General features: G+C 42.2%; 1 protein-coding gene across 1 annotated transcript; it reads left to right on the top strand.

Annotated features, from left to right (window-relative positions):
• The first annotated feature begins 889 nt into the window (after positions 1 to 889).
• LOC148115481 (kazal-type inhibitor-like protein) lies at positions 890 to 3,322 on the top strand. Its single transcript, XM_087885071.1, has 4 exons — positions 890 to 1,031; positions 1,894 to 1,922; positions 2,675 to 2,784; positions 3,108 to 3,322. Exons 1-4 carry the CDS (start codon positions 977 to 979, stop codon positions 3,175 to 3,177), a joined length of 264 nt encoding a protein of 87 aa, XP_087741197.1. The 5' UTR covers positions 890 to 976; the 3' UTR covers positions 3,178 to 3,322.
• Positions 3,323 to 26,545: the final 23,223 nt, after the last annotated feature.

Genomic DNA, 26,545 nt, shown 5'->3' with positions numbered 1-26,545 from the left:
AAGTAGCTTCAACAGAAACATAATTTTAGGGTGAAAACTAATTGTCTCAATGTATTTTGCATTGTTTAGACATTTTTCCTCACAGGTTTTATACAATTTCTGACAAGAAAAGAGCAGAAAGGATAATCCCATCTACCCAATAGGCTGACTAGGAGATTTACAGAACAATGATGAATGGTTGAAAGTTTCATAGACAGAGAAAAGATATGATAATATTCTTCAAAGAATGAAAAATGAAAAAGGTCAACACTTATTCTGCCTCCCTCTAGATTGTAGGACATGGCTTCATATGGCTTCATATTAGAGAAAGTAAAGTTTCTATAAGAATAATAGTAGTTCAAACCAGTTATCTAGAGACATGATATCTTCCTCTTTGTAGAATGTATTCAAGAAGACGTTAGACAACCTTAGGCTGGGATGCTTTAATTTGAGCAGATTGTTGGTCTGGAAGGCCTTAATATACTATCATCTTATAAAATTAAGGAAGAATTTATCAGGTGATTTACAGCTGGGGTAATGACATGACTCCTCAAAATGCCTGTTTATAAATAATAGGATTTTGTATACCCTGTTTTCCCCAAAATAAGACATCCCCTGATAATAAGCCCAATTGGCCTTTTGATTGCATGGCAATAAGTCCAAGCGCTTTTTTCAGGTTTCAAAAAAATATAAGACAGGGTCTTATTTTACCCATCCCATCAAGTCCAGCTGGAGTTTAATTGGTTGCTGGTTGCCATATGCTTCTTGAATGTTGGGTTAATTGTGTAAAAGGAAGTTTACAAACTGAACAGCTTGCCACATACTTCAGCAACAGTCCAATTCCACATCCAATTGCATCTGGAAGGGGGAGATTTCATCATCAAAGTAGTCAGGATATGCATATATAGCATGGAAGGGCAGGGGAAAGCTTTGAGGCCTCACCTTCAGCATCAGCTGCTCTGAAGAGTCCTACTTCAGCCAAGTTCAGTGAGGAATCATGAAGCCAGGGAGCTTTCTGTTGCTCACTCTGCTGCTCTTCTTCTTGTACTCCAGTAAGTTCTGCTTACTAATCCAATTTTTCTTTTTTTGAAAGATTTGAGGAGCCCTTTATCCCCAGGAAAAAAGAGACAATAATCCACAGATATCTTCAAGGCTGGTTCAGAGAGAAATAATTCTTGGTCAGAGGAATCGGCACAAGAAGCAAATAAAAATTGTAGGTTATTGATGAAGAATTGGCTATTTTACTGGCAGCTTATTCAGCTGTAAATAATTGTTGCTCAGCTGGTTAAGGATTTTCATTTCAGAGAGGAAGCAAAGGGACAAGGCGCATACAAGCCTACAAGTAAAAATTTAAAAATATAGGAGATAATATGGATCTATTTCAATAATTTTGTATATTTTCATTCCAGATATAGTTGTCCTAAAAATCAATTCAAGGGTCAATAACAGCTGATTAGGCATTGTGAGGAAGTGAGCCCATTACATAGATTTTATTTACTGTTTTTTATTTAGTTTTAGACAAGTGAGGGATCACAAGATCACCTTCCATTTTGGGGAATGGTGAAGCCCTGCTGTAATCACCAGTGCTCAGCATTCCCATAGTTGGAATAAAGTGGTCCTTTCAGATTTAACATAAGCAGAATTCCTACAGAAATCAACAATCTTCAACTTCCTAATAATATCAACCTGTCAAATTTATTAGTACTATACATTTGGTTTTTAACTGGACTTTTGGATTAATGTATTATTATTATTATTATTATTATTATTATTATTATTATTATTATTATTACTATTAAAATTGGTCAAGGATTTAAAATGGAAGGGATGGAGAAGGGCACATACAAACACAAGTAAATTGAAAATAAAAAATATGAAATGTTTAAAATGTTTTCATTCGTATTTTTTATACAGACATTGCTGCCCAAAAAATCTATTTAAGGGTGAGTACCAGATTTTAGTTATTAAATGAAGTTCCTGTGTAGGACCCAGAAATGTGGATGCATAATAACCTCATGCCCGGTGGGCATGAGATTATTATGCCCCCAGTTCGCACCGGTTCTATAAAACTGGTAGTAAAACCAGCAGGAGGCCCCGCCCACCGACCTCAATGTCATAAAAAACACTTCTGTGCATGCGCAGAAGAGCATGCGCGAACGAGCAAAGCAAGCACATGTGCGCATGGCCCCACTGCAAACTGGTAGTAAAGGTAAGTAGAACCCACCCCTGCTCATGCCTCTCCCTCTTTACAATACAATAACATATTTCAGGCCAGGTCTTCTGCTTTTATCCTCTCCCTCTTCCAACCTGCTTACCCTCCTAAGCTCTTTAAGGGCACAGCATGCAATTAAAACCAAAAGCATAACAAACGAAACAATTTTATGTTACTGTTTTATATTACCGTTGTGGAGCTTTTTCTTTCAGTGTATATTATGTGTATATGTATTTAATGTTGAGAGGGATGTTGCAAACTATGCAGAATTTATCTGCATAGCAATATAAACACTGTAAGATATAATTCCTAAAAACCCCAGATCCATTTTCCAGCATTGCTGATACATGATGGCAGAAGTGAACTCTGCTAAATTACAACTTGACAAGATAAGAGATAATTAGTTTAGCTCAGATTATTCAATTTATCATTGGTCTTAACGGTCTTAGTCCTATGAAATGAATCATTTGTTTCTTCCCATAGAAATATTGTAAGGGCTACCCAAGCAAATTCTGCACCATGGAGTATAACCCCCACTGTGGCTCTGACGGCAAAACCTATGACAACAAATGTACCTTCTGCAATGCATATGTGTAAGTATATGGTTCACTCCATACAGTTGGAAAAGATAGTCTTTGTATTGGCAACCCTGGATTTCTAGGTTTTAATAAAATAAATGTGAAAACTGATCCTTCTTTAAAGTAAGATTCAAAATTCCCTCAGAAAACAGTGTCCCAGATAGATTATGTAATGGTGTCAATGTTAGTAATTTTAAGGAGGGTGAACTACCTGCAAGTTTCAGGAGATCACAAATAATATTGCTAATTATTCTAGGCTTTTTGCTTGGCTGGGCCCTGATGGTGGATGAACTTCCTATGGTTCTTATTTTTAATTTTTGGTTTTGTTTTCCCATCAGTAAAAGTGGTAGAAGACTTCGGCTGAGATATCTTGGAAAATGTGTGAAATTTGAAGATGCGGAAGATTAAAGAGCATTTGCCAGAGAATATCCCACAATCTTGACACTTTGTTCATTAACAAACCCATGAAAACATTTGTTCTTCCCTCTTCTTCTGCTCTGTTGCTCTTTTAAATGTCTTAATCTGACTTATCAATAAAAAACCCAAAGCATTATCTCTCCATGAATCTTCTTTTAAAACCAATATATGAGCATACTTTTTTTTGTTTTAGTTCCTTTGAGTCAAAGTTGACTCATTGCAACTGCCTCAACTTGTTTGTGCAGTTTTCTTGGCACATATTTTTTCAGAAGTAATTTTCCCTTTCTTCCTTCCTATCAATGACTGACCAAGAACAATTAGCTGACTTCATATCTAAGGTGAAACTAGAATTCATGGTCTCCTGCTTTTTAGCTTATGCTTTAACCACTACATCAAAGTGGCTCATATTGGCATTTATAGTTTTATTGCATTTTAAAAGGCACAATAATTTCATACCGGTATCAGTGGTGAAATATAAAATTTGTTACCACCAGTTCTGTGGGCGTGGCTTGGTGGTGGTGGGGGTAATGTGACAGGGTGGGCATGGCCAACTTTTTTTTTCTTTTAAAAGTATTTTTTCTACAACCTCCTCAGCCGAAGAGGTTGCAGAAAAAAATGCTTTTAAAAGCCTCTGATGATTCCAGCTGAGCCGCGCAATCATCCGAGGCTTTTTTTTAACTTTTAAAAGCATTTTTTCAGCTGAAGTGGTTGTAGAAAAAATGCTTTTAAAAGTAAAAAAAAAAAGCCTCTGATGATCACACAGCTCAGCTGGTCATTGGGGGGCACAGGGATTTTTGCTACTGATTCTCCAAACCACCTGCCACTATCGCTACCGGATCGAGTGGTCCGGTCTGAAACGGGAGCATTTCACCCCTGACCGGTATATATGCAATTGGGTACATATTGCTATGTATTGATAATGTATATTTTTGGATTATTGTCAAGAGACAATAATTAAAGGTTGGTTACTGGTACCACATAAATCAGGAAGTTTTTCCTCATGACACAAAAAGCACTTCTGCAGAAAGTACATTCCCTCAAGCTAGTACATTACTCTCAGTAATGATTTGGTTATCTTTATGCAAAAACTGTCTCCCATTCAGAAATATTCAAATATGAGATTTCCCAATCATCTCCTGACATGAGATTCAAATCACATATTCCCCTTTTCATAATGAATGCATTTTGATGATATTCATCTGGATAACTGTAGCAGGATCTGGGTAACTTTAGGAGCACAAATGCATTGAGATTGTATGCAGAAAATGTGTAATTTTCCATTTCTCTTTCTAAATCTCAAATAACCCATTCTCTATTTCATGCATCAACAATGCAGGGCCACATTGAAAGTGAAAATGTCCCATGGTCCTTTCCCTGCATTGTTCTCTGTACAGCCATATTATTCCCTTGCTAAATACAACATTGCAAACTTAACAGCAATTGACATATCTTGACAAATCCTGCTTCAGTGTTTTTTTTCCCCAATACATTTTATTAAGCTTTTATTACATTAAAAACATAAAAAATTATTTCACTCAACAACAGCTATTTGTGGTGTTTTTCTTGTGACGATAATTCGTGCATTATTTACAAAAATTAAATTGTGCATATTTACATTCTTATTTTATCTATTACTTATACTTAATAACTATTTATCTTTAATCTATCTCCGTTCTATCCAGTTATACCACTGTTCCCACACATTGTAAAATATCGATGCCTCTTTATCTTTTAGACTCAGCATTAATTTGTCCATTTCTGCGCAATTCATGATCTTTTGTATGACCAGTTTCTCTGCGGGTGTGCATGGCTGTTTCCAATATTGAGCGTAGGCAATCCTGGCAGCAGTTATTATGTGTAGTACTAGATATTTTGTACCCTTCGCTTTTTTTTTTTTTGAAGATCCCCAATAGGAAGAGTTCCAGTTCTAAGTCTAATTGTTTGTTAGTAATTTCCTGTAGCCAATCTTTAATTTTTAGCCAATATTTTCGAGCCTTAGGACAGAACCACCACTTATTATTATTATTATTATTATTATTATTATTATTATTATTATTTATTTATTTATTTATTTATTTATTTATTTATTAAATTTATATCCCACCCTTCTCCCCGAAGGGACTCAGGGCGGTGAACAGCCGAGAATTAAAATAACATATAATATAAAAGTTAAAATAATTAAAAATAAATTAAATTAAACGGCCGCCCCAATTAAAAACCCCTAGCAATACAATTAAAAAACTAACCCATAAAACCTATTCAGGCCAGGCCGGCTTGCTAAAATAAAAACGTCTTCAGGGCCTTACGGAAAGTGCGGAGATTCGGAATCAGCCGTATTCCGGGAGGTAGCTCGTTTCAGAGAGCGGGTGCTCCTACAGAGAAGGCTCTCCCTCTGGGGGCCGCCAGCTGACATTGCTTGACCAACAGCACCCTGAGGAGGCCCTCTCTGTGAGAGCGTATTGGCCAGTGGGAGGTTATCGGTAGCAGAAGGCGGTCTCGTAAATACCCTGGCCCTAAGCCATGGAGCGCTTTAAAGGTGAGAACCAACACCTTGAAGCGCACCCGGAAGACCACCGGGAGTCAGTGCAGCTCACGCAGGAGAGGTGTTATATGGGAGCGCCATGTCGCTCCCATGATCACCTGCGCGGCCGCATTCGGGACCAGCTGGAGCCTCCGGGTGCTCTTCAAGGGGAGCCCCATGTAGAGAGCATTAGCGTAGTCCAGGCGAGAAGTGACAAGAGCATGAGTGACTGTGCATAAGGAATCCCGACTCAGAAAGGGGCGCAACTGGTGTATCAGGCGAACCTGATAAAAAGCCCCCCTGGCCACGGCCATCATATGGTCTTCTAAAGAAAGCTGTGTGTCCAGGAGGACGCCCAAGTTGTGAGCCCCCTCTGTGGGGGTCAATGACTCGCCCCCAATAGCCAGCGATGGCGCCAGCTGGCTATATCAGGATGCCGGCATCCACAGCCACTCGGTCTTGGAAGGGTTGAGTCGAAGCCTGTTCCTCCCCATTCAGACCCGCACAGCCTCCAGACACTGGGACATCACTTCAAGGGCATCATTGGGAAGGTTTGGGGTGGAGATGTACACCTGAGTGTCATCAGCATACAGATGGCATCGCACCCCAAATCCACGGATGATCTCACCCAGCGGCTTCACATAAATGTTGAACAGGAGTGGTGAGTGGCGAGAGGACCGACCCCTGTGGCACCCCACAAACAAGGCGCCTCGAGGACGACCTCTGCCCCCCTGCCAACACAGATTGTGACCGGTCAGAGAGATAGGAGGAGAACCACCGCAACACGGTGCCTCCCACCCCCAATCCCTCCAGCCAGTGCAGCATGATACCATGGGCGATGGTATCAAAAGCCGCTAAGAGATCTAATAGGACCAGAACAGAGGAGCAACCCCTGTCCCGAGCCCTCCAGAGATCATCAACCAACGCAACCAATGCCATTTCCGTGCTGTACCCAGGCCTGAAGCTGGGCTGGCATGGGTCTAGATAGATGGGTCTAGATAGATGGTTTCATCCAGGTACTGCGGGAGCTGTTGCGCAACCACACTCTCAACAACCTTCACAATAAAGCGAAGGTTGGAGACAGGACGGTAGCCATAACAGCCGGATCCAGAGAAGGCTTCTTAAGGAGAGGCCTCACCACCGCCTCTTTCAAAGCAGGCGGCAGGAAACCATCCCCCAAAGAAGCATTTATAATCCTCTGGAGCCTCGCGTAACCTCCCAGATAGCCAGTACCAGCCAGGAGGGACACGGGTCCAATAAACATGTGGTTGTGTTTAACCTCCCCAGAATCCTGTCCACATCCTCAGGAGTCACAGGATCAAACTTGTCCCAGATAACATTCTCAAGACCCGCCTCAGCCACCCCGCCGAAATCTACCCAGTCAGAGTCCAAGCCTTCCCGAATCTGAGTGATTTTATCATGCAGATACTGTGCAAAATCCTCAGCCTGCCCTTGCAAGGGGTCCTCCCGCACTCCCTGATGTAGGAGGGAGCGGGTCACTCTAAACAAGGGGGCTGGATGATTATCTGCCGATGCAATAAGAGCGGAAAAGTAATCACACTTTGCCGCTTTTATCACCACTAAATATGTCTTAATATGAGACCTAATTAGTGTTCCAACCACTCTCTAGGCATCTTTTCCAGCATTTCATCCCCCTCAGCTCCTCAGTGAACCAAGGAGCTGGGCAGGTGCGACACCGGGTCAGAGGCCGCAAAGGCATGACATGATCCAAAGCCCCGGCGGCCGTCCTATCCCAGGCGGCCACCAGATCTTCAGTTGAGTCATGAGCCAAAGCCTTAGGAAATGGCCCAAGCTCCCTCTGGAATCTCTCCGGATCCATCAGGCGCCTGGGGCGGAACCACCTAATTGGTTCCACCTCCTGCGGTGGGGTGCAGCGGTCAGAAAGTCCAGCCTCAGGAGAGAATGGTCAGACCATGACAGGGGCTCAATAGCTATATCCCCTATATCCTGGCCATTCAACCACTGACCAGAGACAAAAACCAGGTCCAGAGTGTATCCTCCCGTGTGAGTAGGGCCATGAATTATTTGTATCAGGTCCAAGGCCATCATGGAAGCCATGAACTCCCGGGCCACCTCAGATGCCTCACCGGCCGACGGCAGATTAAAGTCCCCCATGACCACCAGTCTGGGGATATCAACCGCCACTCCGGCAATAATGTTGAGAAGCTCGGGCAGGGCCGCTGTCACGTGTCAGGGAGCCAGGTATGTGATCAGCAGGCCCATCTGCATCCCATGGCCCCACTTTACCAGGAGAGACTCACATCCGGCTATCTGTGGTACAGTGGTCTCCCTCGGATCAAGACTTTCCTTAATGACAACTGCCACCCCGCCACCCCTGCCCTGGGCCCTCAGCTGATGAAATGCTCAGAAACCTGGTGGGCACATCTCTCCAAGGGGGACCCCCCCTCTTGGCCCAACCAGGTCTCTGTAATACCCACCAGGTCCACTCCCCCCTCCTGAATTAACTCGCAGATGAGGGGGGCCTTATTAACCATGGCCCTAGTGTTGCACAGCATCAGCCTAAGGCCCGGGCTCTGAAGCTCTGGAGAACCCGGGAAACGAGAGGAGCCTTGGAGGCCGAGGCATGCCACCACTTGAAGACAGCGGGTGCGTGCCCCCCTAACATGATATGGTCCCCTGCTCCCACCGTATCTGCCCCTCCCAACCATGGTCCTGATGGAATCGCCCTCTTCCATACTTGCACTAAGCCCCTCCACACCCGGTTCCACACCTCCCAGTTCATGCCCCTATGCCAAGCCTCACCTATCACCTTCCCTTCCCACCCCCCTCCCCAAACCCCTTAAAAATTTACACAAAGACAATTTTAAAAAACCCCTCAGCCCCCTCTTTGCAGCATGCCACCTCTTGGGATTCCAAAATCCGTCATCGAGGTAGGCCCTCGATAACTTGGAGGGCCAAGCCTGCAAGAGGGGGGAATCTCGCAGACCAAGAAGCTCCGCTGCTGAGTAATCTTGCCTCAGGGATGGGGTGACGGTCTCCTAAAGGGTCCATACAGAAAAGTCCGAAGGAGAACATAGGAAGACAGGAGCCACAAAAGGATTCAAGACCCAGTCCGCTGTTCTCTCACAACAGAGGCCAAGTCCGTCTCCAGATCGACAAGTCCAAGGGGGGAGGGATAAATCCTACCGCCCTCTCACAGCGGCTTGGCCCGATGGTCTGCCCCCTCTACTGGTGAGATGGAAGTAATGGTCCAACGTGCGCACTTGGCACCTATAATATAGGTCCAAAATCCGCCCTCTCACGGCAGATTCGATGGTCCGTCCCTCTGCCAGCAAGGTGTAAAGTGCAGGTGCCAAATGATGGTACAACAGAAACAATGCAGCACCCAGGATATAAATCCCCAATCCGCCCTCTCATGGCGGTTTGTCCGATGGTCATTCTCCTGCCAGCAGGTACAAAGTGCAATGTGCAAAATAGCTAATGCCATCCCAGATCAGCCTGTGGGGCCTAGAGCCCAAACCACCCTCTCATGGTGGTTAGGCTCTTGGCTAGACCTCTCAGCTGGTAGGATGGAGTCATATACCAGCTCCTGTTCAGATATTAGTCCTCCACACAAGTAGGGGAACGGCTCAGATGGAATGAGCGAACTATTTGTGTCGGTGAGGTGAAGACAAAAGAGGGCGCAAGTCCAAGAAGGGCGTGTTCCAAGGGGGGAAAGATGGAAAGAGGGGAGATTGCGCTTTAACTCCCCCCCAGCCCCCGAGGGCACTCTAAGACACCCAAACGGAGGGCCCCCCTCTCAATAACACACCCAGTCATCGTCTATCCTGGCTCGAAAAGATGGTCCTCAGGCCACATTAGCGCCCCTCATCAAGGCCATATGGTAGTATGTTCCCTCTTTCTTTTTACATTTCCAACATTTGGAGCTCATTTTAGGGTACATTTTCGCTAATCTCGAAGGGGGTAAGTGTCACCTGTAAAACATTTTATATGCATTTTCTTTATATGCTGAGGATTTTGTTAGTTTATGGTTTCTGTTCCATATGTTCTCCCAATTTGATAGTTTTATGCTGTGTCCAATGTTTTAACCCCATGCAATCATGCATCCTTTCACTACTTCTTCCTCCATTTCTACTTCCAAAAGATATTTGTAAATTTTAGTAATATTTTTTTTGTCTGGTCCTAATAAAATTTTATCTAATTGTTGTGGTTTAAGATATATTCCATAATCTTTTATATCTTGTTTATATCGGTTTTGTAATTGGAGATAAGCCCACCAGTCAACTTGTAGCCCTTGTTCTTGGAGGTCCTGTATTGTTTTTAACTTTCCATGGTTATATAATAGGTTTTTATATTTTAACATTTTGTTCAAATCTAAATTGTTTGGGTGGATCATCGCTTCCATTGTGGATAGCCAAATTGGGATTTTTATATAGTGTTTCTTTTTAACTTTAATCAATTATTTATTAGTGAATCTCTAATCAAGTATCCGTGGAAGTATTGTTGTTTTGTAGGTCCTGTTTCCCACAGAAAGGCATGCCATCTTCTCTGCATATCATGACCCTCTATAGCTAGTAGTCTTTTATTCTTATTTTTTATTTATTTATTTATTTATTATTTATTTATTTATTTATTTTTTATACCGCCCTTCTCCCTGAGGACTCAGGGCGGTGCACAGCCAGAATTAAGAACATGAAATACAAATATTAAAAAACAATTAATATATATATAAATTTGGCCCAAAAATTAAAAATCACAAACCAATTAAAACATTTAAAAATTTCTTCTTAAGCCAGCCCAGCTTGCTGGAAAAAGTGGGTTTTAAGGGCATGGCGGAAGGCACTGAGGTCTTGGATTCTCCTTATCTTTGGGGGCAACTGGTTCCAGAGGGTAGGTGCCTCCACAGAGAAGGCCCTCCCCCTGGGGGTCACCAGCCTACATTGTTTGGCTGATGGCACCCTGAGGAGGCCCTCTCTGTAGGAGCGCACGGGTCGATGGGAGGTCGTCGGTAGCAGCAGGCGGTCTCGAAGATAGCTAGGTCCTATGCCATGGAGCGCTTTAAAGGTGATGACCAACACCTTGAAGCACACCCAGAAGATCACCGGGAGCCAGTGCAGCTCACGCAGGAGCGGTGTTACATGGGAGCACCATGCTGCTCCCGTCACTACCCGCGCTGCTGCATTCTGGACCAGTTGGAGCCTCCGGGTGCTCTTCAAGGGGAGCCCCATGTAGAGAGTGTTGCAGTAGTCAAGGCAAGAGGTGACGAGGGCGTGAATGACTGTGCACAGGGAGTCCCAATCAAGAAAGGGCCGCAACTGGCGAATCAGGCGAACCTGACAAAAGGTCCCCCCGTCAGAGGTTCCTCCAAGGACAGCTGCATATCCAGGAGGACTCCCAGATTGCGAGCCCGTTCTGTGGGGGCCAAAGACTCGCCCCCAATAGTCAGTGATGGAGTCAACTGACTATATCGGGATGCCGGGAGCCACAGCCATTCAGTCTTGGAAGGGTTGAGCTTGAGCCTGTTCCTCCCCATCCAGATCTGCACAGATTCCAGGCACTGGGACATCACTTCAAGGGCATCGTTGGGGTGGCCTGGGGTGGAGATGTACAGCTGGGTGTCATCAGCGTACTGATGGTATCTCACCCCGAAGCCACGGATGATCTTGCCCAGCGGCTTCACATAAATGTTGAACAGAAGGGGCGAGAGGACTGATCCCTGTGGCACTCCACAGATGAGAGGCCTTGAGGTCGACCTCTGCCCCCCTGCCAACACAAACTGTGACCGGTCGGAGAGAAAGGAGGAGAACCACCGCAACACAGTGCCTCCCACCCCCAACTCTTCCAGCCGGTGCAGCATGATACCATGGTCGATGGTATCAAAAGCCGCTGAGAGATCTAACAGGACCAGAACAGAGGAGCAACCCCTGTCCCGAGCCCTCCAGAGATCATCAACCAATGCGACCAATGCCGTTTCCGTGCTGTGCCCAGACCTGAAACCAGACTGGAACGAATCTAGATAAGATGTTTCCTCCAGGAATTGTGGAAACTGTCGCGCAACCACACTCTCAACAATCTTCGCCATGAAGTTGGTAGTTGGCCAATATTGCTGGATCCAGAGACGGCTTCTTGAGGAGAGGCCTCACCACCGCCTCTTTCAAGGCAGCGGGGAAGTGACCCTCACTCAACGAAGCGTTGATAACACCCTGGAGCCAGCCTCGTGTAACCTCCTGGGAAGCCAGTACCAACCAGGAGGGACACGGGTCCAGTAAACATGTGGCCGCACTAAGTCTCCCCAAAATCCTGTCCACATCATCGGGAGTCACAGCATCAAACTCCTCCCAGATAACATTCACAAGACTTTTCCTCGTCACCCTGCCCTGATCTACCCAGTCAGAGTCCAAATCCCCCCGGATCTGAGCGATTTTGTCATACAGGTATTGTCAGAAATCCTCCGCCCTGCCTTCCCAGGGATCCTCCCGCACTCCCGGATGGAGCAGGGAATGGGTCACCCTAAACAGGGCAGCCGGACGATTCCCTGATGATGCAATAGAGGCGGAAAAGTAATTAAACTTTGCCGTCTTTATCGCCACTAGGTAGGCCTTAATATGCGACCTTACCAGTGTTCGATCAGATTCAGTGAGACTGGCCCTCCAACCGCTCTCCAGGCGTCTTTTCCGGTGATTCATTTCCCTCAGCTCCTCAGTAAACCAAGGAGCCGCCCGGGATTGGCACCGGGTCAGAGGCCGCAAAGGCATAACTTGGTCCAAGGCCCCACCAGCCACCCAATCCCAGGCGGCTACCAGGTCCTCTGCCGAGTCATGTGCTAGATCCTCAGGAAATGGCCCAAGCTCCATCTGGAACCTATCAGGATCCATCAGGCGCCTGGGGCGGATCCATCTAATTGGGTCCGCCTCCCTGCGGCGGGGGACAGCAGTTCGAAGATCCAGGCGAAGGAGTGAGTGGTCAGTCCATGACAAGGGTTCCATGTCTATATTCCCTATAACAAGACCACTCAACCACTGGCCAGAGACAAAACTCAAGTCCAGAGTGTGACCTCCCCTGTGAGTAGGGCCATGAACTAACTGGGTCAGGTCCATGGTCGTCATGGAAGCCCTGAACTCCCGAGCCACCTCAGACGTTTCACCAACGGATGGCAAGTTGAAATCACCCATGACTAAAAGCCTGGGTGTATCTACTGCCACCGTGGCTATCACGTCGAGTAGCTCAGGTAGGGCTGTTGCCATGCGGCAGGAAGCCAGGTACGTAAGCAACAAGCCCATCTGAACCCCACCTCACAAGGAGGGACTCACATCCAGCTATCTGAGGCACAGCGGTCTCCCTCAGACCCAGATCCTTGTTAATAATAACCGCCACACCCCCCCGCCCCTCCCCTGAGCCCTCGGCTGATGGAATGCTCTGAAGCCTGGTGGGCACATTTCAACCAGAGGGACGCCGCCCTCTGGACCCAGCCAGGTCTCCATAATACCTGCCAGGTCCGCTCCTCCCTCTTGTATAAGATCGTGAATGAGGGGGGCCTTGTTTACCACGGACCTGGCGTTGCATAGCATCAGCCGAAGGCCCAGATCTTCAAATTGATCCAATCTTTTAACCAAACTAATGTTGCTGCACTATAATATATTTCCCAGTTTGGCAATCCAAATCCTCCTCTGTTCTTCAGATCTTGTAGTAATTTCATTTTTATTCTGGGTTTTTTCCCCTGCCAAATAAATTTTGCTATTGTTTTATTATGGTCATTAAAAAAGGTCTTTTCTAATTTAACTGGGATGGTCTGGAACAAGTATAGAAATTTTGGTAATATAGACATTTTGGTAATACAGACATGGTTGCTCTTCTTCCTAAAAGTGACAGTTGCATGTTAGTCCATAATTCTAAATCTTTTTTTGTTTGTTGTAATAGTTTGTTATAGTTATTCTCCTTTATCGATTTGCAGTGTGCTATCAACCATATACCTAAGTATTTGATTTTTCTTGTTGTTTGGAGTCCAAGTGTTCATTCCAATTCTGTTATTTGTAGTTCTGTTAAATTTTTCACTAGAATTTTCATTTTCTGTCTATTAATTTTCAGTCCTGCTACAGCTCCATATCTTTCTAATTCCTTAATTAATGTTTGTCCTTTCTCTATTGGTTTTTCGATAATAAAAGCCAAATCATCTGCAAATGCTTGCAATTTATATTCTTCATTTCTGGTTTTCAATCCTTTTATTTCTGAATTTTCTCTAATTCGTTCTAATAATACTTCTAGTGACAGTATGAAGAGCAGAGGAGATAGAGGACAACCTTGTCAAACTCCTTTCTCTATATTTAAAGTTTGGGTGTTTTCTCCATTAATTATATTTTTTGCTTTTTGTATCAAATATATTGCCGTTATAGTATTCTCAAATTTAGTGCCAAAATTCATATCATAAACTTGTTGAATCATAAATTGCCAATTGAGGTTGTCAAATGCCTTTTGGGCATCCAAGAAAACAAAGGCTACTTGTTTCTCCGGGTGGGCTTCGTAATATTCTAAACTCTCCGTTAATTTTCTTTAATCTGTGGGCAAAATTTTCTTTAATCTGTGGGCAATAATAGTAGCGAATATTTTATAGTCCACGTTTAACAGAGAGATTGGTCTATAGTTTTGTATCAGTCTGGCATCTGTATCCCCCTTCAGGATTAGCAAAATTAATGCTTCTCTCCACGTATCCGGCATTTTAGCTGATGTTAATACCTCATTGTATAGATAAACCATTATTGGTCCTACTTGTTCTTCTATTATCTTATAAAATTCTGATGGAAAACCATTGGGGTCCGGTGTTTTCTGGAATCTGAATGCTTGAATTAATTCCATCCAAGTTATATCCTTAGTCAAAGTTTCTTTCAGTTCAACTTTTATTTCTCAGGTTCTTTTTTCTCTTAGATACTCCCTTATCTGATCCTCATCTACTCTTCCTTTCTTATAGAGATCCTCAAAATATTTATGTGCGATCTCTTTTTTCTTTTCTATTGTGTGTTGGTAATGTCCATTTTCATCTTGTAGTTGGTAGATGGTTCTTTTCTCTCTCTCTTTTTTAAGTTTATAAGATAGCCATCTTCCTGGCTTGTTTGCTTGTTCGCAATATATTTGTTTGGTTGCCTTCAAGTTTCTACCAATTCTTCCTGATCAACTAAATTGAGTTTGTGTTTATGAAAAATCAATTGTTCTTGTAATTGGGAATTTTGAGGGCTGTTCTATAATTTGGTCTCTAATTTTTTGATTGCTTGAAGTAGATTGTTTTGTTGGGCATATTTTTCTTCGTTCTTTTTTGCAACATAGGATATTATAATTCCCTGTATAACAGCTTTCATAATATCCCATAAGTTTTGGGTCGTTGTATATTGGTTATTATTTTCTTTAAAATAAAAATTTAGTTCTTCCTTAATTTTCTTGGTCAATTCCTCATCTTTCAATAATTGAGAATCTAGCGTCCATCTTTTCCTTAGTTTTTTTTTACCCTTCCAATTAATTCTGAGTGGGTTGTGGTCTGCCCATGAGTTCGGTAAAATTTCTACTTCTGTCACTTCTTCTGCTAGTTCTCCACTCATCCAAGCCATGTCGATGCATGACTATGACTGATGGGGGTTTGAATAGAAAATAAATTGTCTCTTTTCTGGATTTAGTGTTCTACATATATCTATTAAATTTAATTCTTTGGTCATTTCTACATATATTTTGAGTAGTTCCCTTTTCCCCCCCTTTCTTATTTCCCCCATTGTAGTCTTTTTGATAATCTGTTATTGCATTATAATCTCCTATGATGCAAATATTTTTTCTTTCTAATTCAATAATTTTATCATATAGGGCTTTGTAAAATTCTTTTTGATTATCATTGGGGGCATAAATTACCACTAATAATTTTTTTTAAAAAAAATTATCTGTATTTCTATTGCCATAATTCTTCCTTTGGGAACTGCAAATATTAAGTTTGCCTTTATCTCTTCTTTAATGTAGACAGCTATTCCTTTCTTTTTCTCCTGATCTGGAGAAGCCGTAAATAGAGTCCCTAATTTGGAGCAATCTAAATATTTTTCGTCTGTTTTTAAAATGTCTGTTTCCTGTAAACATATAATATCTGCATTTTGTTTTATTAAGTTTGCCAAAATCCTTTTTCTTTTTGTCATTGAGTTTAGTCCATTTATGTTGATAGATAAGAGTTTCACCTCTTTTTCCATAACCCTAATTGTATCTCATTTTTTGTCTTCTGTTTGCTCTTATTTCCCTTTCTGTTCTGTTCGCTGTCTTAGGCTCTTCTCTTTCTTCTTGTTGTTGGTTGGTATCTTTTACTTCTTATTCTTCGTCTTTATTTTTTTGTTGGTCTTGTCCTTCTTGAGAGTATTGACCCTATAAACATTTCCTTCAACATTTCCTCCTTATCTCTATTTAGCTTCGGCTAAAATTTCTGCCAACACTAGTTCCAGATCTTCATCTTTATTTTCCATTATATTTTGGAATCTTAGGTACGATGCTGCTTTATCTATCTCAATATAGATCAAAGAATCTTCCATTTCTTTGCTCACCATTTTTATTTGTTGGTCCACCTTTTCTAGTTTCTTCTCTGTTTGTTCCGTTCTTTTCTCTATTTCCTTTATTGTGTGTTCATTCTTTTCTAATGCTAGTTGAATTGACCCTATTTTTTCATCGAGCTTTGATATGTCTGATCTCATTTCCATTTTTAGTTTCTCCATTTCCTCTTTCAGCTCATTAATATCAGCTCTTGTCTCTAAATGATTCTTTATCATTATTTCTTGAAGTTTAACCATCGATTCTTGCAATGTGAGTAGCGAGATTTGAATATTAACATTCGAAGTGGTGTTTTGTTTCTTGGCTGCCAGCATTCCTTCTATTGTTTTTTGCGTCATCGGAGAAGCTGTTATTGCTGAGGGTGTTAGGGTTAGTGTGGTCTTCTTTCCTGTCTTAGTTATTGTGATGTTTGTAGAAGTCAGGGGTGAAATGCTCCCAGTTTGGACCGGCTCGGGCGAGTAGGTAGCAATGGCGGTGGGCAGTTCGGAGAACCGGTAGCAAAAATCCCTTCCCCCCCCCACCCTCCAGCTTGCTTACCTTCGCACGCCTGCCTTGCTTAGCTTGCTATAATCCCTGCAATCCATTGCATCAGCAAGCAACTGAATCTCCCTGCCTACAATCAAGCTCATTGGTGAGCAGCTCTTTCTGCCTGCCTGCCTGCCTGTAAGTTTTTTTCCCCTTTGGGAGCTTTAAAAAAAATAGTTAATTGGGGTTTTTTTAGTTGTTCTTTTTTTAGACCTAGCCATTTTTTTAAAAAAAAATTGATTTATATGCCACCCTTCTCCGGAGACTCAGGGCGACTTACAATGTGCTAAGCAATAGCCTTCATCCTTTTGTATATTTATACAAAGTCATCTTATTGCCCCCACAACTGGGTCCTCAATTTACCTATCTTAGAAAGGATGGAAGGCTGAGTCAACCTTGAGCCTGGCGAGATTCGAACTTGCAGTAATTGCAGGCAGCTGGTCTTAATAACAGGGTGCTTTAGACCACTGTACTACCAAGGCTTAAATTTAAAGTTTAGGAAGTTTTAAATTTAGCTGCTTTTATATAAAAATAAAATAAAATAATATTTGTGCAGCTTTCTGAGATTTTGGGTGTTTCTGCAGTGTTTCACTCTAACTACACAAACAGACAAAATCTCACAAAGCTGTATGTGGAATTCTGTGTGTGTAAAGTCTGAAAGTTGGTTTTTTGGACTTTTTGTGGCTGTGGGTGAGCCAGTTGTGTTGTGTTGTGCTTGTAGGTTAAAAAAGGGCAACTAAGTGACATTGACTTGGCCATGCCCACCTGACCAACAAGCCACACCCACCCAGTCACCTGACCACCAAGCCCCACCCACTAATTAAGCCACGCCCACAGAACCAGTAGCAAAAAATTTTAGATTTCACCCCTGGTAGAAGTCATCTCTTCTCATATCTCTTTCTGTTTTTTTAGGATATTATACACATTGTCCAAAATTGGCGTTAAACAACTTAAAATTATTTTCCTTAATAGTTGGCTGTTAATATGATATGGTACTTGCTATAAATTTTTATGGTGTTATATTATTTGTATAAGTCTTGATGTTCACAACACTATTCAGTAATTGTAAGGCACATACCTAAGTAGAAGATTGATATGTCTGGCTACAGATATCTATATGAAACTTTTTTTCCCCCAATTCAAATATAAATATATCAGTAGCTTACAGTTTAAGTTGTAAATCAAAATATAAATAAAGTAAAATTTTAAAAAATTAAACTTTTAAGTGTCAATCTTTAAGAATAAATTACCTAGAACTTTCAATCAATTAATATATAATAATAAATATAATCAATTCCTTAACTAGGTTAAATAGCCTTATGTTGAATAAATTAATAAGTTAGGTAAGTTAAATAATAATAGTTGAAAATTATTTACACTAAACTCTATTGAAATTAATTATACTTTAAATCTATAGCTTATATAATGGAATATATCTAGTTGTAAATACCAGTTAGCTATAAAATTGATGATTTCCAAAAAGCATTCAAGATATTAAATCCAGTAGGAAAAGAGAAAAGATAATCAATTAGCGGATTCAAAAAACAGAAAGTAAAAAAGTCACCAATTCATCAGTTTCTTATTACTGTTTCAGTCTCTCAAAAATTCCCATCAACTCCATCCTCTTTATTATGTGGATAAGTTGCTGAGTAATGCTCTTCCCTATGGATGCTCTCCCCTTCCGTTACTTCAGCTGCGTGTCAATCTTTAGTAAAGCACAGAGTTTGCAGCCTCGTAACTAGTGTTTTGTTCTCAGTTTTTCAAAGTTCAAAATGTAAAGTCTGAAGTCTAATAATCAGAAAGTATCACGGATCGCTATCTTCTCTTATTTTGTTCATTAAAATGTCCTGCCTTTTCAGGCTATTGATCGTTCCTCAGTCACTTCCCACTCACTCTCACCTCTGCTTCTTAGCAGCTTTCTCGGGTTACGATCAATCAATCTTCACAATGAGGTGTGAACCTTCTTTCTTGCTAATCTTCTGTAACACAAATTCTTTTGCACTGACCTCTCCTTACTCATCACCATGAGCTGTCATTTGATCTTGCTTCCCACTTTGCTGGCTGTCAGGACTTTGGGGCCACCATTGAAAATGTCAGCCTCTTGATTGCTGGGCTCAATGGGGTTTCTTTCTGTCATGATCGCTTATCGCCAAACTGCTCCTCGAGTATCCCCACTCCCACACGCTTGCCTTTGGGCTCGTGTATCCTTTCAGGATCGCTCCAGCATCAGAAAAAAGGGGCAAAGAACAGAGAAAGCTCCTCAACCCCTCTCTTTGTCCAAACAACACCAACCAGAAGTCCCTGCTTCAGTGTTTAAGAAACCAAGTACTGGTTGCTAGAAGTAAGAAGGGGTTGTGTGTGTAAGTGTGTGTGTGTTAAGGTGACCAGATTTTAACATTGGTAAAGAGGGACATTGTGGGCGTGGCTTATTTTGTGGGCGTGGCTAGCTGGTCATGTGACTGGGTGGGCGTGGCTAGCTGGTCATGTGACCGGGTGGCCATGGCTATGTGTATAGGGTAAGGTGAACAGATTTTAACATTGGTAAGAAGGACACCATTGTGGGCGTGGCTTATTGTGTGGGCGTGGCTTGGAGGCCATGTGACTGGGTGGGCGTGGCTAGCTGGTCATGTGACCGGGTGGCCATGGCTATGTGTATAGGGACTACTCAGAGGGCTGAAAAGTCATTTCTGACAGGTCCTCACACTTTTGACTGGTCCTCACACTTATGACCATCCTCACATTTATGCCCGTGCAGCATTCTTAACAACCATGTCACTCATTTCACAACTGCTTCTCTTCACCATGGTGACAAGATAGGGCAAAAACGTAAAATGTGAGGACAGTCGTAAGTTCGAGGACTGGTCAAAAGTGCGAGGACCAGTCAAAAATAACTTTTTCAGCCCTCCGAGTAGTCCATATGCACAAAAGGACTAACCAGAGGGCTGAAAAAAGTCATTTCTGACAGGTCCTTGCACTTTTGACTGGTCTTCACACTTATGACCATCCTCACATTTATGCCCATGCAGCATTCTTAACAACCATGTCACTCATTTCACAACTGCTTCTCTTCACCATGATGACAAGATAGGGCAAAAATGTAAAATGTGAGGACAGTCGTACGTTCGAGGACTGGTCAAAAGTGTGAGGACCAGTCAAAAATAACTTTTTCAGCCCTCTGAGTAGTCCATATGCATTAAAGGATACAGCAATAGAGAGGGATGAAGGAAGGGAAATTAGAGTAGGAGTGAGGGTAAGAGAGGGAGGAAGAGAGGAGGAGGAGGAGAAAGGAAGAGGAAGTAGGGAGGAGAAAAAGAGGGTGGGGGGAAGAGAAAGTAAGAAGGAAAGAAAAGAGAGAGGTGGTAGGTTTGAGGAGAAAGATTGCTGTACAATAAAAAAGATGAAAGGGAAGAAAGCCAACCCCAAGCAAATATAAAGATATTAAGATAAAGAATGAATTGTTAAACTTTAAAGAATAAAAGAGAACAAATATGAATAAATAGCAGTAATTAGAAACACACATACAAACATACAATGTATTTTCTTTGAACAGAATATTTGGCTGGTTCACAAATTTAAACAGCGTTTAGTCATTTCAATTAAATTTACAATTTCTATATTTCCTTTTTGCCATATTTATTCCTCATCTATTTTTTAAAAAAACCAATATTACCCTTCATCCTCATCTCTAATCTTAATCAAATTCAATTTTTCCCTTCTATTCTATATTATACCCCTTCCCATTGTCATCTATTTTTATATCCATCCTTACATTGGTTAATTATGTAATTATGTAATACAGTTGTTTAATACAAATTCAACATTTTAATATAAATCAATTAGTTATATAACTATCTTTTTTGTATATTAATCAATATGAACATGAATATTCCAATTATTTCCATGCAATCCAATTTCTTACAAATCAATTAATTATATTTATCAATAATAATAAACCAAATAATTTCCCCCATATATACTTCCAAACCACAACTTAATTGCTGGGTCGCCCGCCCCTCCTCCCATCCGCGCCACATCAGCCTACCCTAGCCCAGGGCTGGGCAATTGTGGCTCTTTTATAACGTTTGGACTTCAACTCCCGCCGAGCCCATTCTGGGGAATTGTGGAGAATTCTGGGAGTTGAAGTCCACAAGTCTTAAAGCTGCCAAGGTGGGAGACATCAAGCATGAAGCTGGCCAAGTATCCTCCTTGAGAGACAACAGTTGAACATCAGGAGAGCTGTAAGAGGACAGGGCTACATTTGGAAATTTTCGCATTTTTGCAGGTGGTGCATTACGATCTGGTGTCTGCAATGGAGAGCAAAATCCGGCTTCTTCTCTCCGCTGTAAGGGCGGCATCAGGATTCCACCTTGGTATATTTGCAGCACAAGGCAGTCCTCCTCTCCTGTCGCTTGGGACTCGGAGCGGTAAACAGCGTCTGGTTCGGGGAGCAGCCGGATTTTGCTCTCCATTGCTCTCTCGGCCCCCTGCAAGCTCTCGTCTCTCGAGGAACGCTCCCTGAAATGGCGCAGGAAACTTTGGTTGGGCTTCTCGAGAGATGAGAGCTTGCAGGGGACCGAGAGAGCAATGGAGAGCAAAATCCGGCTGCTCCCTGAACCAGACGCTGTTTACCGCTCCGAGTCGGCAGGAAACGAGGGCTGCCTTGCGCCGCAAATATACCAAGGTTTTTTTTTTTAACACTGATCAGCTGTAGGTCGGCCCTTTGAAGCCCCGCGGCAAGAGTTCAAACAGTTTTTTTTTCCCTCTAGCCATCAGCGGGGACTCAGGAGGCAGAATGAAAAATCGGGACTTTTTTAAAACGCCGCGGGACGCGGGACAAATTGCTCAAAAGCGGGACTGTCCCGCCAAAAGCGGGACGTCTGGTCACCTTAGTGTGTGTGTGTGTGTGTGTGTGAGAGAGAGAGAGAGAGAGAGAGAGGGAGAGGGAGAGGGAGAGGGAGAGGGAGAGAGAGGGGGGGAGGGAGAGAGGGAGAGAGAGAGAATCCAGTCTGTGCTGAAAGTATGTTTAGTTTAATCACTTTAGGCTTAGCTCCAGGTTTATGTTCTGCTCCATCAGGGTTGCCTGCTTTGATTCTGGGCACCTGAGAATAGGGAAGGGGAATATGAGAATGAAAGTTGGTTGCTTCTTTCTTCTTTCTCTCATTTCATACATTATGCAGCCTTGCAAACTGTATCTGGACATCTTAATTATTAATCAGAATGGAGCTAGAAGGGGCCTTGGAGGTTTTCTGGTCCAACTGTCTGCTCAAGCAGGAGACCCTATGCCATTTCAGACAAGTGACTGTCCAGTCTCTTCTTAGAAAACCTTTAGTGATGAAGCACCCACAACTTCTGACAACAAGCTGTTCCACTGGTTAACTGTTCTCACTGTTAGGAAGTTTGTCCTTAATTCCAGGTAGCTTCTCTCCTTGGCTAATTTCCATCTATTGTTCCTTATCCTGCCCTTTGGTGCTTTGGAAAATATATTGACCACTTCCTTTTTCTCGTAGCCTCTCAAGTACTGGAATACTGCTATCATGTCCCCCCAATTCTTCTTTTCTCTAGACTAGCCTAATCTTTTATAGATTTAATAGGTTAGCCAAATCTGGAGGGATTAGGCAACATGTAATTAAAAACTATGCATGAGGAACCTCTTCATGCTAAAAGTCTGCTCTGCAAGGGAAGTCTTGATTGCTCTTTTCCAACACTTAAGAGGAAAAATGAGCATTCCATAAATTACCTTCACTGTTGGAAATTTTAAAAGTCCATTGCAATCTCCCTCCTTCTGTCTGTCTGTTTGTCTGTATGTCTGTCTGTCTGTCTCTCTCTCTCTTTCTCTCTCTCTCTCTCTCTCACACACACACACACCATTATACATTGTCAGTATGCATTGTCCTGTGCAGTGGTGAAATGTAAAATTTGTTACTACCGGTTCTGTGGGCATGGCTTGGTGTGGTGGGGGTAATGTGACTGAGTGGGCATAGCCAACTTTTTTTTTTTTTTACTTTTAAAAGCATTTTTTCTACAACCTTAAGAGGTTGCAAAAAAAATGCTTTTAAAAGCCTCTGACGATCAGGCAACTCAGCTGGGATCTTCAGAGGCTTTTAAAGGCATTTTTTTCCCTACAACCTCTTCGGCCGAAGAGGTTGCAGAAAAAAATGCTTTTAAAATGTGGCAAGCAAACTCACTTAACAAATTTCTCACTTAACATAAATTTTGGGCTCAATTGTGGTCATAAGTTGAGGACTACCTTTAACAGCACCTTTAACAGAAATAATGGAGAAGAGCATAAGGAAGATCACGAGCTGATAAGCACCAGGTGAAGACAACTGCATGGTTTTTGATTGAAACATCTGCCTGACTTGAAAGCAAATCCGTGTTGGGGTTCTCAATCTTAACGTTTGCAACACCTCATTTGTGACCTATACAACCGGCTGCTTATTAAGGGAGACGGATGGCACCAGAATGATCTCAGCCTCAACTAAATCCACAATAATGATCTTTCACTATTTAGAGGCTAATTTCACATTTTTTTGTAGATAATGAGAAGAGGAAAAGGACATAATTAACGGAAGGGAATCAATGTTTGTATCTCCATTTGTAGGAAATAAAAAGAATAAGTAGGCAGACAATCGGGAATGTAATCAAAAGGAATGAGTTGGTGCTGGTAGCCACGAACATGCTATGCAAGCAGCCTTGTGTATTCCCTATTGTGTGTCTGTTTAGTCTTTTCTAAATCTCTGCCCAATGCATTTAATCACTGCAGTTCTTAAATTAGTAACATGGTTGTTAAGTGAATCTGTTAGATATAAATGCCTAATACAAACTCGCCATGGCAGGGCAGGGGTTAACCTCATCCACCCACCAGACCCTTCCCTTGACCCCTCCTTACCTTGGCTCCGCCTCCCAGGTATATAAGGTATTGTCCAGGGGTTCACCACGCACTCCAGATGATCACCTATAACAGTAAACATGATGTAAATAAAGATTCCTTGAATTAAACTCATCCCGTGTTGGAGTTATTGGGTTGGATCCTTGAAAATACGTAACAGAATCTGGTTTCCCCATTGATTTTGCTAGTCAGAAGGGCACAAAGGGTGATCACATGACTCAAGAATGCTGCAACCGTCATAAATCGAAGTCAGTTGTCAAGCACCTGAATGTAAATCATGTGACCACAGTGATGCTGCAATGCTCATAAGTGTGAAAAATGGTCATAAGTCACTTGTTTCAGTGCCGTCATAACTTTGAATGGTCACTAAATGAACTGTTGTAAGTCAAGGACTACCTGTATTATAAGTTCTTTCATTTCAACTTCTTTTTTATTTTTATCCAACTCTTTTATCCAAGATGCATCCTTGTTGTATTTCTTTGGCTTGTCCCATAGTCTTGACTGGCTCTATCCATTGTTGGATTGGTAGAAACATTTCTGATTTGACTGAAATTGCAGATTCTGTCTATAGTGTGCAGTTCAAGCTTTGTACCTGCTGATCTGTTTGGCTACAGCTGTTATTTGCTTTTTTATTATTTCTTAATAAGGTTGCTTTCATCTTCTTGCTTTCCATTCTTCTTTTCTTTCTTATGTTCTATCTTGCCTGCATCTGATCTTAGCATGCTGAACTTATTTTCCAGCCTGATCTTTCATTTTGGGGCTGCAGTGTTTGCCTATTTTCTTCCTCATTGATTTTGCATCCCGGGTATTCAGTTATAATGCAGCTGTGCTGCATATTAGTTGGTTTGTTTTTTGCAATGAGCTGGCACTTATATTTGATATTACAGTATTGGCATATTTTAATATTTGTGTTAGTTGTTTCTTTGAAACCAGTTTTGAAATAAGCAAACTTATTCTGTTATTTTTGTGCTACTAGGGATAGACAATTATCACCAAATAATTCTGTATATTTCTACATGAAGGAAATTACTTTCATCTAGAAAATTTATCAATTTATTATTTTATTGTAGGACCAAATGGTAACCTTTCACTATGTTTTAAAATGTCTTTGCACTGATGCTCTTGCAATACTATGCATCATTTAACTTGGGTATGATCTATATTGGCTCTGCACTACATCCTACAACATCTTGAATCTCCAAAGACCTATGCAAGGGTCCTCTTTGTAGACTTTAGTTCAGCATTCAATACCATCATTCCAGACACACTTCTAACTAAGATAAACCAGCTACAGGTACCTGAACACACTTGCAAGTAGATCATAAGCTTCCTAACAAACAGGAAGCAGCAGGTGAAGCTAAGCAGAATCAGATCAGATACCTGTACAATTAGCACAGCCCCCACCCAAGGCTGTGTTCTCTCTCCATTTCTCTTCTCTCTGTATACCAATGACTGCATCTCTAATGATCCATCTGTTAAACTACAACAATAATCGGTCTCATTCAAGACAATGATGAAACTGCATACAGACGGGAGGTTGAACAACTAGCTTCATGGTGTGACCAGAACAATCTGGAACTGAACACACTCAAAACCGTAGAAATGGTGGTAGACATTAGGAGAAACCCTTCCATACTTTCACCTCTCACAATACTAGACAAGACAGTATCAACAGTAGAGACCTTCAAATTTCTAGGTTCTACCATATCGTAAGATTTAAAATGAACAGCTAACATCAAAAACGTAATCAAAAAAGCACAACAAAGAATGTTCTTTCTGTGCCAATTCAGGAGATTCAGTATCAGGAGCTGCTGATACAGTTCTACAGAGGAATTATTGAGTCTGTCATCTGCATCTCTATAACTGTCTGGTTTGGTTCTGCAACCCAACAAGACAGACACAGACTTCAGAGGATAATTAGAACTGCAGAAAAAAACATTACTACCAACCTGCCTTCCACTGAGGACCTGTATACTGCACAAGTCAAAAAGAGGGCTACGAAAATATTTAGAGACTCCTCGCATCCTGGACATAAACTGTTTCAACTCCTACCCTCAAAACGATGCTATAGACCTGTGATGGCGAACCTATGGCACACGTGCCACAGGTGGCACACGGAGCCATATTGGTGGGCACGTGAGCATTGTCCTAGCTCAGCTGCAGCGCACATGAGCGTGCAGGCCAACTGATTTTCAGGCCTTCCAGGCACACAGGAAGTTGGCAAACGGGCCATTTCCAACCTCCAGAAGGCCTCCAGCAGGTGGGGAAGGCCATTTTCATTCCTAGAAAGCCTCTGGAGCCTGGGGAGGGTGAAAAACGGGCCTACCGGGCCATCATGTGCCAAAAACAGGGGGAGACGGGGGTGGGGTCGCGCGTGCATGCGTGGGGGGTAGGGCACATTGAATTGTGGATGTTGGCATGCACACACACGAACCCATGCGCTCCCCCCACTTTTGGCACCCGACGGCAAAAAGGTTAGCCATCACTGCTATAGACCACTGCACACCAGAACAACTAGAGGGAAGAACAGTTTTTTCCTGAATGCTAGCTCTCTGCTATTTTAGTGACACAATTTCTTCCTCTTTTCAAGAGAAATTATGACATGTGTTTCTTCATTCTTTTTTTTTTATTGAAAAAGTTTTCAAATACAAGTTTTCCCCCTTTCCCCCCCTCCTCCCTAACCCCCCCTCCCTGTGACTTCTTCTTCACAACAATAACCTAATTCATAACTAATTTCATAATATTTTACCATTCCCTTACTCCCTCCTCTAAATACTGACCCTTAGCATAATATTATTATAACTCCCATTTTGGCAATAATCTGCCCTTTTTCTCCTCCGCCAAACCTATATCTATATATTATTACATTTCCTACTTTAACA

This window comes from Pantherophis guttatus, chromosome 2, assembly GCF_059756535.1.
Source record: "Pantherophis guttatus breed Tessera chromosome 2, ASM5975653v1, whole genome shotgun sequence".
Classification (NCBI taxonomy): Eukaryota; Metazoa; Chordata; class Lepidosauria; order Squamata; family Colubridae; genus Pantherophis; species Pantherophis guttatus.
Note: the sequence above shows the minus strand (reverse complement) of the source record. Positions and strands in the feature narration are given on the sequence as shown.

What these genes read in the sequence shown, in the direction of transcription:
- LOC148115481 (XM_087885071.1), top strand. Translation starts at nt 977, where the DNA reads ATGAAGCCAGGGAGCTTTCTGTTGCTCACTCTGCTGCTCTTCTTCTTG. An exon ending in CCCAAAAAATCTATTTAAGG is followed by an intron (nt 1,923 to 2,674) that starts GTGAGTACCAGA and finishes TTCTTCCCATAG; the next exon opens with AAATATTGTAAGGGCTACCC. An exon ending in ACCTTCTGCAATGCATATGT is followed by an intron (nt 2,785 to 3,107) that starts GTAAGTATATGG and finishes TTTTCCCATCAG; the next exon opens with TAAAAGTGGTAGAAGACTTC.